This window comes from Malus sylvestris, chromosome 2 (genome assembly GCF_916048215.2).
Source record: "Malus sylvestris chromosome 2, drMalSylv7.2, whole genome shotgun sequence".
Classification (NCBI taxonomy): Eukaryota; Viridiplantae; Streptophyta; class Magnoliopsida; order Rosales; family Rosaceae; genus Malus; species Malus sylvestris.
This window is the reverse complement of record NC_062261.1, coordinates 10,751,019-10,766,220: the sequence shown is the minus strand read 5'-3', so window position 1 is coordinate 10,766,220 and position 15,202 is coordinate 10,751,019. Positions and strand designations below refer to the sequence as shown.

The 15,202-nt window shown below is 39.1% G+C and overlaps 1 protein-coding gene and 1 long non-coding RNA gene across 2 annotated transcripts; one reads left to right on the top strand and one right to left on the bottom strand.

Annotated features, from left to right (window-relative positions):
• The first annotated feature begins 588 nt into the window (after positions 1 to 588).
• On the top strand, positions 589 to 2,949 carry LOC126587041 (AAA-ATPase At5g17760-like). The gene is made up of 2 exons (XM_050252021.1): positions 589 to 1,676; positions 2,325 to 2,949. The coding sequence occupies exons 1-2, from the start codon at positions 696 to 698 to the stop codon at positions 2,829 to 2,831; spliced, it is 1,488 nt and encodes a 495-aa protein (XP_050107978.1). The 5' UTR covers positions 589 to 695; the 3' UTR covers positions 2,832 to 2,949.
• A 10,927-nt stretch (positions 2,950 to 13,876) lies between these two features.
• On the bottom strand, positions 13,877 to 14,623 carry LOC126587076 (uncharacterized). The gene is made up of 2 exons (XR_007610981.1): positions 14,403 to 14,623; positions 13,877 to 14,295 (listed from the first exon to the last, which is right to left on the bottom strand). It is a non-coding gene; the product is annotated as an uncharacterized LOC126587076 (long non-coding RNA).
• Positions 14,624 to 15,202: the final 579 nt, after the last annotated feature.

Genomic DNA, 15,202 nt, shown 5'->3' with positions numbered 1-15,202 from the left:
AAGATTAAATAGTATGATACCAATTAAGTACTAAAAAAATAAAAGAAATATGGGAAAAAGTAGTTAAGGGTGTGAATATCACAACCCTTAATTTGTTTAACATAAGATACTCAGGAGCATAAAAAAAACTTTTGCCGTAATAATTCATAACACCCAAAAGATAAAAGTAGAAGCAAATCTTTGGCACGCCAATTTCTTTCATTCTTACTTTACTTTTCTTGTGAAAAGAGTAGTGAAATGGTTTTTTGACGTACCTATAGTACAATTAATTTTGATGAGAGGAACTTTGTGTATATACGCTCGTTGTATGGAAGAACTTTACATCAATTACTTGCGCTCGAAGCTTTTCGGAAACTCACCTTTGCTTTACCTTTTCTAGTGTTTGAATGCAATAATTGAACTAGAGAAGAAACCGAAACAAGACAGAAAAAGGAAGATATTAAATTGGAATGGGATGGAAAGAAGGAAGGAAAGAAAGAAAGAAAGAAAGAAGAAACATGGGATGATGGGATGTTGGGGTCTATCTCTGTTTTGGAATCCACTCACGCACACGCACAATTCCACAAACGTACATTTTTATTGACTACCTAAAATTCCAAACAAAGAAGAAACCTTTGTTATATTATATAATCATTATTCACACACCTCTCCTCTACACTTCACAAAAACTTGAGAGAAAACACAAGCTTGTAACCATGAACTTGTTCTCCACCAGAGAAATGCCTTCTCCGTCGTCGTTGTTCTCTGCCTACGCCTCCATGGCAGCGTCAATCATGCTCTTCCGGTCCATGGCGAACGAGCTCATTCCTCAACCAGTTAGGGGCTACGTTTTATCTGCCATCAAATACGTCTTCAAGACTCATTCTCCTAAACTCACCCTAGTCATAGAGGAATCGAGCGGAATGTCGCGCAATCAAGTCTACGAAGCTGCGGAGGTTTATTTGTGCACGAAAATCAGCTCCAACACTGAGAGGATCAGAGTTAGCAAGAGCCCCAAGGGGAAGAACTTGACAATCAGACTCGAGAAAGGCGAGAAGTTGGTCGATTTCTATGAAGGGATTGAGCTCAAATGGAAGTTTCTTTGTACGGATTCCAAACAGAACAACCCTAATGATCCATCTCCGAGGTCCGAAAAGCGCTACTTTGAGCTAACATTCCACATGATGCACAAAGAAAAAGTATTGGGATGTTATGTGCCTTATGTTCTTGAAAGGGCCGACGCAATGAAAGATGAAGAAAGGGTATTGAAGATGTATACATTGAATGCCAACTATCCTTACAATGGCATCAAATGGGAGTCCATCAATCTCGAACACCCTGCAACGTTCGAGACTCTGGCCATGGACCAAGAGCTCAAAAATGCGGTTATCGATGATCTTAACAGGTTTGTGAAGAGGAAGGAGTTCTACAAGAAAGTAGGAAGGGCGTGGAAACGAGGGTATTTGTTGTATGGTCCTCCGGGCACTGGAAAATCGAGCTTGGTAGCAGCAATGGCTAATTATCTCAAGTTTGATGTCTATGACCTGCAGCTGGCTAACGTTCTTCGTGACTCGGACCTGAGAAAACTGCTGCTGGGCACCGCGAACAGGTCGATTCTTGTGATCGAGGACATTGATTGTACCGTTGATCTGCCCGATCGTCGACATACAGATGGAAAAAAGCAACACGATGTACAGGTGTGTCATCTTTTCCTTATATAAATTTGTTGAGTTTAATGCTTTGAACTGATCTTTGTGATTTGGTGAATCTTGGTTATATTAGCATCCGATTGGTTGTATTGGCATCTTACAACTAGCTCAGCACTAAGCGTTTCACAAAACCTAAAAGATAGCTACTTTCACAATCAACCAACCCCACCTCACTGTCTTTCTTCACTGCTGTTTCGTTTTTTATCCTTGGGGGGAAGCACTAGCACCCTCAAGAGTTTGGTAGGAAGTTGCTTTCTTTCTATTTCCCTTCAAGATTGTTGTTTTCAAATTGGATTAGAAAGAAAATCGCTTGTTTTTACTCCGAAAATTTTACACTGCACCAGTGGATGTATTAGTGCATCAGATGGTTAGATTCTAGTACGGGCTGTACCGAAATGGTGGAAAGCAATCATGTCTACGCATTCTAGTGCGGGTTCGATTCTCACCGATCCCCCTTCTCCTAGCAACTAATAATTTTACCCACTAACACTATTGGTTGTCCCATTAAAAATAAATATAAATAAAAAATAAAAAATAAAAACTATAAAAAGGCCCCTTCTTTCTCCAGCTTTAACCCCGGAAAATGCACTCTCAGTACAAAAGAATTTTAACTCTATCGTCTTTGGCTTCCTGCAGTTGACACTCTCTGGACTACTAAACTTCATAGATGGCTTATGGTCTAGCTGTGGGGATGAGAGGATCATAATCTTTACCACTAACCACAAGGACAGGCTAGACCCCGCCCTTCTGCGGCCGGGGCGCATGGACATGCACATTCACATGTCCTACTGCACATACCATGGATTCAAACTCTTGGCCTCGAACTACTTGGACATCCATAACCACCATCACCTCTATGGAGAAATCCAAGACTTACTCAAGGAAACGGAGGTGACTCCAGCGCACGTTGCGGAAGAGCTGATGAAGAGTGAAGATGTTGATACTGCACTCGAAGGGCTTGTTAAGCTTTTAAAGAGGAAGAAATTGGAAGGCGATGAATGTGAGGCGGAGGCTGAGAAGAAGACTGCAGCAAAAAGGCAGAAAACTGGGAACCAACAGAAGAAATCTGTGAGGAATAACAGAAGAATCGCCACAAAAAGAAGCAGCAAACGTTTGTCCGCTAGAAATCCCAATTTGTATTAAACTAATCATCTGTTTAGATTGAGATTATCTCTTTCTAGATGTTGGGGCTTGGTATCACTACTACTTTAAAATAAATGAGTACCTTCATTGAAATATTAGTCGAAAAATATTTTCTTTAGCTCTGTTTTGATGCCTTATGCTGCTAAAACAATAGCTATAATCAAGAAAAAACGGGTATTAGCCTACGAGTGGAGTACTTGTAGGCTGTCGCCGCGAATAAGTTCAAAAACTAAACTCTGTTGCTTTCAAGATTAACTTTCTACTTCCCTGAACAAGTCCAAAACAGAACAATCTTAAAAAAGGTTAGTATGTTTGCATCCACTCTACATATCAAGTTGCCAGATCGCCACGATACAGAATCTGCCACTCTAGGTGGAGAAGAAGGGTTCTTTTCCTGTATTTTGGATATCTGGAATTTTCGGAAGATCTAGGGTACACTGCTACCTCGGCATGGATGACAAAAATAAACTCTGTAAGGAAGAGCAAGAAGGTGAAAGTACATCCTTTCTTGCGGACAGTCTCAATTAGTTCTTGTGTTTGATGTGTCAGTATAAATACTTCATCAACGATCTTAAGAAGAGGATATGAGAATCAAGCAGCTGCAAGCGGAAGAGCAGAGCCGCCTCAGCCTCAAAGACTGTGTACGCTTTGGAGAAAGATGACGATGACGGACTTGGCGGCAGTGGGGTTGGAAATGGGGGATGAGAGAAGGGGTGGCTCGGGTGGGCAAGATGTGGGTGCTAGGGGATGGGAGAACGGGTTGCTCGGGTGGAGAAGACGAAGGGGGTGGAGGGGATGGAGGGGAGAAGGGGTGGAGGGGATGGAGGTTGTCGGGTTGGGAAGAAGAAGTGGGTTCTGGGTTTTTTTTATTATTTTTATTTAGAGCTCCGGACTGTTTCAGTCTCTCTCCCTCTCTCTACTCCGCATTGCGTGTGAGCAAATCGTTTTTCAAATTCTCCCTTTCTTCGATTCGATCATTAAATGTGCTCTGTTGCAATCGTCATCGACTTTCTATCTCAGTGGAATCTCTGCTCTTTGCTCTTCCAAGCTCAGTTTGGTAAGTGATTTAGGGTTTTCCTTTGACTAGAGTTGAATTTTTTGTTTTGTAATGATCCCAATATTTTTTTATTGAATCCAGTGATTGAAGCTTTTCTGTCTCAGATTTGAAGTTCTTTGCGAGTCGGGTGTCGGGTGTCGGGTGGGGAAGAAGAAGTGGGTTCTGGGTTTTTTTTTTTAATTTATTATTTTAGTATTTAAAATTTTTTTTAATGACACGAGGTGCTCAATCATTTTTCACATGGATGTCACGTCATCTGTTAACGGGAGACTTAACAGTCAGACCAACGGATGTATGAGACAGTCCCAAAATTAACACTTTAGGTATGATTCTGAGATGAAAAAAACTTTATGTAATAAATGTTGAAAACCATGAAACTATAGGGTAGTAAACTGAGATTTACCCAAAAAAAAAAAAACTCAAACTGTTATAAATAGGCCAAAGTTAGAGAGATAACCTTTGTCAGGAACATGAGAGAAGCGGATGCAAACTATCACATTATTTAGTTTTGTAACTATAACACAAAAGAATTGCAGGTAAAAAGAGGAAGTGAGGGATACTGATATTATTGCTTTTAGTTATTTTGTTTCATAGTGTGTACTAATCACACACAGAGTACTCTATTTATATAGCCACATTCGTAACAAACAAAAGTGGGAAATATTGCTCCTTTTGAAAACACCACACCACCACTATTAATCTAATATTCTCAAGTCTCACTTATTATGGGCATTCATTCATCCTCACAATTTTACAACACTCCCCTTTGGATGCCCATATACCAACATCAGTTGCCTCATTAAAACCTTACTCGGAAAAACCATAGCGAAGGAAAAAGAGTACAACTTTACTTGGATTGTTGATATAATGTTAAGCATGCTTATGTTACCTTGTTAAAATTACTTTAATAGGAAAAACCCACGGGGTTTACACTAGGAGGAGTTTAGACTACTGGTCCAAAAATACTTCGCCATTCCAAGGAATTTAATTCTGCTTGGATTGCATCTTTCCACTTAGGCCAATCTTATTTCTGTTTGCATTCGACAGAGCAGGGCTCAATATCATCGCTTAATATGATTTCAATGGCTACTATGAATGCGAACATGTCATCAATGCTTATTTCATTTCGATCCCACAATTCTTAGTACATGCATAATTTATGGCGATTTCTTTGCTTTCATGTACTTCTGTCTCTTCAGGGGTATGTGTCTCATCAATGACATTTTCTTTTCTGAAAGTACAGAATCATGAATTGTGGATTTGTCATTCATTTTCTCTTCCTGAATGATTTCATTTGGATTCAGTTGTGCCCCGTCTTTCTCTTTCAAGGGGCTGAATCTTTTGAACCTGGGGGTTTACCATGCTTTAGGCGTGCACCAGATGAATCATTCGCTGCCACTTTATTTTGTCCAACAGGGACATCAATTCTTGCAAACTCATTTGCAGCTGGTATATGTGAATTTGTCACTTTTGTGGCATCATTAAATGCATCTGGCATTTGATTAGCAATACTTTTAAGATGAACAATCATTTTCACTTCATTTTCACATTGAATGCTTCATGGATCAAAATGAGATAAGGTGGATACAACCCATGTTAGCTCTTGCCGTTCTTCTGGAACGGTTTTTTCTCCTCCTAATGATGGGAAGACTGTCCCATCAAAGTGACAATTCACAAAACAAGCTGTAAACATATCACTTGTCAAGGGTTCTAAATATCTATAGATAGTGAATCAAAACCCACATAAATTCCCAGTTTGCATTGAGGTCCCATTTTAGTGCGTTGTGGCGGTGCAATAGGCACCTAAACAGCACAACCAAAAACTCGTAAATGTGAAATGTTTGGCTGATGCCCAAACACGAGTTGTACTGAGGAGTATTGGTGGTTGGCTATAGATCTCAATCGAACCAATGATGCAGCATGTAAGATGGCATGTCGCTATGCAAAGACTGACAATTTTGTTTTCATGAGTAGAGTGCGAGCTATTAATTGGAGCAGCTTGATAAACGTTTCTGCTAGACCATTTTGAGTATGGACATGAGAAACAGGGTGTTCAACATCAATGCCTAGTGTCATGCAGTAATCATCAAAGGTTTGAGACGTAAATTCACCAACGTTATCAAGTCGGATTGACTTAATGGGGTAATATGGGAACTGTGCTTGCAACTTAATTATCTGAGCAAGAAGTCTCGCAGAAGCTACATTTCGAGCAGAAAAGAGGCAAACATGTGACCATCAAGTAAATGCATCAACCAAAACCATAAAATATCAAAATGGTCCACAAGGTGGTTGAATAGGCCCACAAATATCCTCTTGAATTCTTTGCAAAAATGATGGGGATGCAACATCAATCTTTAGTTGTGATGGTCTAATTACCAACTTCCCTTGAGAACAAGCCTTGCGAGGGTTATCATTTGAGATAGTAATGTGTCTGCTCAATAATGGATGTTCATTAGAGTTAGTGATGATTCTATGCATCATGGTGGATCCTGGATGACCCAGATGGTTATGTTAAAGCATGTAAACTTTTGGTTCATGACAGTATATGCTTCAATTGTCTATGTATGTATAATACAATTCATTCGATAAACCATGTAACTTCTCCAATATACGCTTCTGGGTATCATTAGAGGTAATGCAATATTCCACATTTTCTGCATTTTTCATTTCAATGTGGTGTCCATTTAAACGTATGTCTTTAAAACTCAACAAATTTTGAGTAGATCGAGTAGCGTCAACGCATTTTGTATGGACAATATTGTTCCATTTGGTAACATGATTTGGGTTTTGCCTGAGCCTTCAATTATATCTGATTGGCCTGATATTGTCGTTACCTTTACTTTTGTAAGCATCAAGCTTCAGAAATATTTTCGATCTCGAAGTATTATATGCGTGGTTACGCTGTCTACAAAACAAATATCTCCGTCTTTGCTCTTGTTTTAAGAATAACCATAGTTTTTATCCATGCTCTCTGAGTAAGGGAATCACAGTTAAAAACAGTTTATTCATAATAAAATGAAATTTAAATGCTAATTTTATTGAATTAAAATGCAAGCGTTAGACTACAAGTTCAGAGTAATAAGAGTACATCAAACAAAAATGATTTTATCGAACCGATATACTTCATTCCCTCTTTCCATAATGAAGTCTGAGACATCGAGGTGGGTTGTGTTCAATTGCCCTGATAAATCGAACACTGGATCAGGTATATCCATTAGTTTAGCGTGGTCGAGGAAATTGGTTTCTACACCTTTCTCCTTGAGGGAGGCTTGATATAGGTCCACCAGATGTTTTGGGGTATGACATGTACGCGCCTAGTGTCCATTGCCACCATACATATGGCAAACTCCATCAGGATTTCTATGAGCGTTATTCATATGAGCTTTACCCTTGTGGCGATTTGCATTCTTGAACCTCATGCCTGAATTATGCCTTGGAACCTAGTTGTGAAACTGGACACCATTATTCTTGCCTTTCCTGTTCTACCAGTCTCACTTGTGACCACTTCCTCATTTGTAATTATTTCCACGAGATGATGTGGTGTTCACTTCAAGGGAAGCAGCATTCACTTCTAGGAATAGTGGCAATCCAGTAGTCGGGACTGATGATTCTTCATCAGAAGCTCATTGTTTTGTTCAACCACAAATAACATATATATTAGCTGGTTGTACTCAGTAAAACCTCACTCTCTATACTACTGCTGCAAGAGCACGTTAGAGGCATAAAAGGTGTTGAAAGTCTTTTCCAGCATATCTTCCTCAGTGATGGTCTCCCTACAAAACTTCATCTGGGAGCTAATTCTAAACATTGCAGAATTGTACTCAGCCACCGACTTTAAATCTTGGATCCTTATGTGTGTCCACTCATAATGAGCCCTTGGAAGAATCACCATTTTCTGGTGATTGTATCTATTTCTCAATGCCTTCTAGATAGCTAATGGATCTTCAATTGTTAGGTACTCGCTTTCAGTGCTTTATCAAGGTGGCGACGAATAAAGATCATGGCCTTCGTCTGATCTTGAGAGGATGCACTATTTTCCTCCTTGATGGTTTCTCCAAGATTATCTACCTCTAGATGAATCTTGGTGTCCACTACCCAGGTAAGGTAGTTCCAGGGCAACAAAATCAAGTTTTGTCAAGTTCGCCATTTTCTTTTCTAAAAGAAAAATGAGATGTGTAAGAACTTGCAATAATATGTATTCTGGAGGAATGTAGTGTTAGAACATCTGGTTCTTACAAATTTTTCATTTTGATCTTCAAGCCAAAATGATAAACACTCGAAACGTCAAGCTCAAGATTTACATAATTAATGAGGATGGCGATTGTACCATACCACTCTCATTGAAACAATATAGCATAGGATGAGCAATTCTTCCGCACCAGTCAAGCAGCATGAAAATTTAAATATGCAGAGCATGGTGGGTGATTATACAACACCACCTAAAGTTGCAGTAAAATTAAATCTGCAATTCAAGATGGGCGATGATACCACACCATCTTCTATTGCAGTAAGATTAACATAAATAAACACTAGGTTTGTAATCAGGAGTTACACCAAACAAGAAATCAAAGATATAAGTAATTGTTATATTGAGAACTAGAAGCAGGCATGGTGCTTGCAATTCTTCGCAAGGGCACATCAAGCAGAGGAGGAAGAATAACAAGAAAATCCTAGGAGGAAGCATTTTTCGGTGAAGGGAGATGATAATTGGTTAAGGTTAGAGAGTCGTGGTGATAACGTGTTATAAATATGCAAAAATTAGATAAATAACCTTTGCTGAGGATAGGAGCGAAACGGGTGTAAAATATCATACTATTTAGTTTCGTAACTATAACACAAAAGAATTGCAAGTAAAAAAGGAAGGGAGGGATACTGATGTTATTGCTTTCAGTTTTTTCTTTTGCAGTGTGTATTGATCACACACGGAGTACTCTATTTATAGAGCCACATTCGTGACAAACAAAAATGAGAAATCATTGCTCCTTTTGAAAACACCGCACCACCACTATTAATCTATTATTCTCAAGTCTCACTTACTGTGGGCATTCATTCATCCTCACAATTTTACAACACAAACAAACTTCAATACTCTAAAGTGAAAAGGAAATAACCCCCGAAAACTTCAAGGTGGACAAAAGACACAAGCGACAAGTCATGTGAATGACCATGTTGGGAGGGGTAAGGGAGAGAGAGATATATACGAGTTGTATTTCTCTATATGCTAACCTGAACAAGTCTGCTGGCTCGCCAACTTGCAGGCTAGTGGAAACATTACATTTAAACAATCGAACTCCACCATCTACAAGTGCACTACCGTTATCACAACAGTAAGCTCCAATAATTGATGAGCATTGAGGGCAGAAAAATTCAACCTACTCAACATCTACTGAAAGATTGGAGGACCTAACCATGAAATGGTTTTCAAGAAACCCATTCAGGAAAGATTTGTGGTGTTTCAGAATCTCAGTAATTTCAGTAGGTTTTTATGCTCTATAAAAGTTTCAGAAAAACGAAATCTGCAGCTGTCACCATCGTAATTTTGAACATGGCTTCCAGTATGATCACAACATTTTTAAAGAGTAATCTGATCCTGAGCAAATATCAGGTACATCTTCACTGTTACTTTCATCCTTAGTAACTTCACATTTAGAACCGGCAGCAATTTCTTTATGACTTTATCCTTAATTTCTGTGAACCTCAGTATCTCATTGCATGCAAGATTCCAAGATTAAGTTCTGACTCGGTAAAACCATTGTCACCACTTCCATCTGATTCACTATCGTATCTTTGACATTCACCCAAGTCAGGAATTCAAATCCAACAAGATCATTCTTTCATAGTGTGATACTTGGAGAGTTCACCAGGCAGACACCCTTTGCGCACGCGCGAGAATTTGCATACCTAGCAACCATCTTCTCACTAGTGCCTCCAAGTAAGTAGCAGCGAGCCCCAGCCCATTTATCAGCCACCTCTCGCCACCTGATTGAAGGCCTTTCCACAAACTGGCTACTGTTTGGACCTAAAGTGAACAGTCGGGCCTGACCAAGGTCCAACACTGTTTTAAACCTTGTTTTGCTCAATGGTCTTTGTTTGTGGCAGAAATGAACAGTGACTGGCCCAAGATTTAAAAGCACTCTTGACTTGGTAAAGTGGGCAGCAAGATTGCCTACGTTCACACTGGATGGAGCTTACTCAGCAAGTTTTTGCAGAAGAAAAGTGTTTTTCCGTGGCAAAACACTTAGAATTTTACGGCTTAAAAAACATTGTATTGCATAATAGACAATATATACAAGATACAATTCTTGTTCTATAAAGAAATAATAAGGACACACAACTATCCTTCTTAATAAAGATTTTTAATATTTACAATAGATTTACATACCCTTTTTAATACCAGTCACGTTAACACTCTCCCTCAAGTTGGAGCATAAATATCACACATGCCCAACTTGACAAGTGAGTCACCAAAAAATCTACTACACACGGCATGTGTGAGGATATCCGCAAGTTGCTCTTCCGAGTTCACAAACGGTATCGAAACAATTTTCTTCTCAAGCTTCTCCTTAATAAAATGACGATCAACTTCCACATGCTTTGTTCTGTCATGTTGTACCGGATTCTCTGCAATCTCCCGTGCGGATTTATTATCACAATACAAACTTGTCGCCTCTTTTGCTTTGAAACCTAGACCATCAAGTAACTTACGTAACCAAAGGACTTCACATATTCCATGTGCCATACCTCTGAATTCGGCCTCAGCTGACGATCTTGACACCACGTTTTGCTTCTTGCTCCTCCAAGTAACTAGATTTCCCCCAACAAACGTAAAGTATCCAGAAGTAGAGCGTCTATCAATTACATCACATGCCCAATCAACATCAGTAAATCCTTCAATCCTCAGATGACCAGAATTTTTATACAAAATTCCTTTTCCTGGAGCTGACTTCAAATAAGCTAAAATCCGCATAACAACTGTCATATGATCCACACTTGGCGAGTGCATAAATTGACTCACCACACTCACTGCATAGGCTATATTTGGACGGGTATGAGCTAAATAAATTAGTTTTCCTACCAGTCTCTGATATCTGCCTTTATCCACTGGTTCTTGATCCGGATAAATTCCTAAATAATGTTTCTCCACAATGGGAGTATCCACGAGTTTACACCCAAGCATCCCTGTTTCCTTCAATAAATCCAGGACATATTTACGTTGAGACAAGAAAATACCTCTAGATGACCGAGCAACTTCCACGCCAATAAAATATTTCAAATCTCCCAAATTCTTCATCTCGAACTCGGTGGCAAGGTGTTGTTCTAGCTTCGTCATCTCTTCCGAATCATCACCTGTTATTATCATGTCATCCATATAAATAATTAAGGCTATCACTTTACCACTTCCTCGTTTCACAAATAATGTATGATCTGAGTGACTTTGATAATACCCAATCCGCCTCATAACTTAGGTAAATCTACCAAACCACGCACGAGGTGATTGCTTAAGTCCATAGAGTGACTTTTGCAACCTACATACTCTGGTTTTCCTTCCGGCATCGTACCCTGGAAGAAAATCCATATATACCTCTTTTTTCAAGTGCCCATGAAGAAAAGCATTTTTCACATCAAACTGTTTTAGTGGCCAATTCAAATTTGCAGCTAAAGAAATCAGAACTCGTACTGTATTCATCTTCGCTACTAGAGAAAATGTCTCTTGATAATCAACACCATAAGTTTGAGTATAACCTTTTGCTACTAACCTTGCTTTATACCTGTCTACCGATCCGTCTGCCTTGTATTTGATCGTAAAGACCCATCTACACCCAACTGGTTTCTTTCCTTTAGGTAGCTCTATTACCTCCCATGTATCATTCTTATGTAATGCCATCATTTCCTCATCCATCGCAGTAGCCCATTTAGGATCCTTTAAGGCCTCCTCAACTCGGGTTGGTGCTTGGATTGCTTCCACATTGCTTACCCAGGCTTGACGTTCTGGTGTAAGGTTTGAGCATGACACATAATTAGCTATTGGATACTTCACTTTTCCTTCAGGAGAAAACCTGTCAGGAGGAACACCACGATTTTGCCTTGGCGGCAACTCATATGTACTCATAACATTATCTAGATTAGTTACATGAGTATCAGTAGTACTTATCTCAGGAATATTCAGAGAAGACATATTGGGTGACACTATTGAGCTTGAGAGAGAGGGGGTTGCAGGTTCGGTAGCTAATGGTTACTGGAACAGTGAAACTGGTTCGGCAACTCCCTGCTGACACTCTGCATCACACTCGACAACACATTGCAGAAGACTTAACTGGTTCAGTGCTACTTGGCTTACTGATACTCACATTCTCGGTAGTGTCTTGCCGAGATTCACTGTCTCCATTCTCGGCAGTGTCTTGCCGAGAGCTTTCACCATTTTTTTTTTCAATAAATACTCCCCCTGAGCTAAATTCACTGTCTCCATTCTTGGCAGTGTCTTGCCGAGAGCTTTCACAAATTTTTTTGTCAATAAATTCTTAGCAGTGTCTTGCCGGCAGTATCTATTCCTTAAATTTCAGGTAGACGGGCCATGGGCCCACTCCAACAACACCGATATTGTCCCCACTTGGCCACCTGCTCAATCAGTCAGGTGTGGGGTTTTAATACAAAGGGCCTCAGTATTAGTTGGAGTGGGATTAGGGTATTTAAACTCTTCTTTTTGTCATTGATACGGTCGATGTGGGACATTTTAATACGCCCCCTCACGTGGGACCCAATTAGCAAGTCACACATGGGAGATTCACACATCGACAACCACGTGGAGCCAAGGGGACTCACCCTACACGCGGGGCCAATGGACCCACCATCATCCGCGGGGCCAAGGGGACCCACCCATCAGTTGGCAATACGGTAAGGGCCTGCTCCCTGGCTCTAATACCAACTTGAATTTTACGGCTTAAAAAACATTGTATTGCATAATAGACAATATATACAAGATACAATCCTTGTTCTATAAGGAAACAATAAGGACACACAACTATCCTTCCTAATAAAGAATTTTAATATTTACAATATATTTACATATCCTTTTTAATACCAGTCACGTCAACAAAAACTTGTAACTCGGAGAGGATTTGAGTTTGAGTATCCAAGTAGGGGCTAATCCTCTGACAGACATCACATCACATCACATCACATCACATTGGAGGAGAGGGAATGAACCGAGTTTGAAGGACTTAATTCACAAGAAAAAAAAGCTTCTATAAAAGGCAGTAGAGGGATTAGAGAAAGGGACACTCAACTCAAACCAAGAGACTTCTTAAAAGCTATGCAGCTTACTTTTCAATTATTCCCCTTGTATCTCAAAAACTCCCTTGTATTTATAGATTTATTACTTCCTTTTATAGTATCAATTTCTGTTGTAGCCTTCAATAGAACATTACCCGCAATTGTAAGAACTTGTCCGACTAGGTCAAAACTTACCCGATGGCTTGTATTTGTCATTTATTTTCATATTACTATTGTTATGCTTTGATTATTAGTCATGTTATTAATGTTTCTTGAACATTTGCAAGTGTATTCCTTCGTTTATTCACTTTGCTTCACTTCCCTACATTTTCCCTTTACTCAAAGATTGCTGACTAGTTCAAAATCTCTTTTGATTAGTTTGTGATCCTTATTTTTGGTATTTAACACAAGAAAATTATAAAGTCCTTGTCTTCAAGGCATAGAAAAGAACCCAAGTGTGGATTTAACCCCTTCCAAAATAACAATCATTTGAGAAGAAGGCCAGTTTCTTGTCATGCAAGCAAATGGCTTATTAACAAGGGCGGAGCTACCTAAGGCCTAGAGGGGGCATCCGCCCCCACTCAGATTTTTGGGCGATGAAAAAAATTGTCATGACAATTAAAACAACAATTAAATTTTTGATTTTGGTTCCGAATATTCCACGTTTTCTAACTTAAATCAAACTCGATTGAACTGGGGGTTTCATAAATAGATTGGATTCAATCGATGAAGTATCATAACTTGATATAAAAAATTTACTCTGCAAAGTATTTTATATGAATTTACTTCATCCATTTGTTTGTGGCATTACAATTTAAAATTTAACTTTTTAATTTAGAGATTTTTCATTGTACCTGACCCTCAACAACTTAACACCCATTATTTTACTCGGTTGTTTTAGGACGCCCCCAGTCAAAAACATTTCTAGCTCCGTCCTTGCTTATTAAACAACTTAAAAGTTAAAACAAACAATATGTTGGCCTTGGACAATAGTGGCACGGCTGAACAAAATCACCATTTTTACAAGAGAGCCTAAGAGCCTATTCAAGGCTTGACGAAGGCACCTTGTGCTAACAAGAGTTCACCATTCGCTTTCATTTCAGGGGGAGGTTGTGAGAGGATCATGCATCCCAACAGCTACATTCATAAATAAAGATTGAAATTAATATCACAAAGAAACATGAAACTTTCAATAGTTAGGCAAGTACAATTTAACTAGCTCAAACAAGAAAACAAATTCTTACCTCAGGGGACTTGCAGTCAACTTGAATCAGCAATTTCTGCAGTAAAAGTGAACTCCTCTACACGATGACAGACTCTTTGCAGCAATTTTGTTTATAAAAACCACAAGAAAAGAAACTAACAGTCCCGGTTGACAAAAACAGAGGCACATCATTATACAGAAACCCAAAGAAAAGGCATTAACATAACAAAATGTGCACACTTTCCACATGATAATTCATGTACAATGGCCACCAACAATGTATTCGTCAACACTCACCAACAATGGCCAACTCATGAAGCACCGAAAAGACCACAACTTTGATACGACTTTGTTCAATCACTCCATAACTTTTGGCACTTGTGCTGTCTGCTGATAACTTTGGGCACCTATATATGCTGTGCTGTCTTCTGATAACTTTCGGCACCTGTGCTGTCCGCCGTGTATCTTCTCCTTTTGAGATAAATTTGAAGCTTCATCTCTTCCAGTTAGTGTTTTTGGTCCCATATAAGGGTAGTCTATTATATTATGTGTTAATGACTTAGAGAAGTTGGTTTATGATATTAAGTTCTATTATTTAATTAATCTATCATCTTATAAAGAATATTGCAATTATCAACCAAGAGCATCTCCATCGACGTGCTCAATCTAGCTATATATCTACACTTTCTTAACCATAATTCACAATTTCTATGCTCCAAGAGAAACAAATTAACCTTACGTGCCAGACCGACGTGCACAAGCTCTCTTTTTTGGGCTTTATGAAATTTAACCCACTTGAGTGAGGAAATAAATTGATATCGAATTTGTTATCCAAGAAAT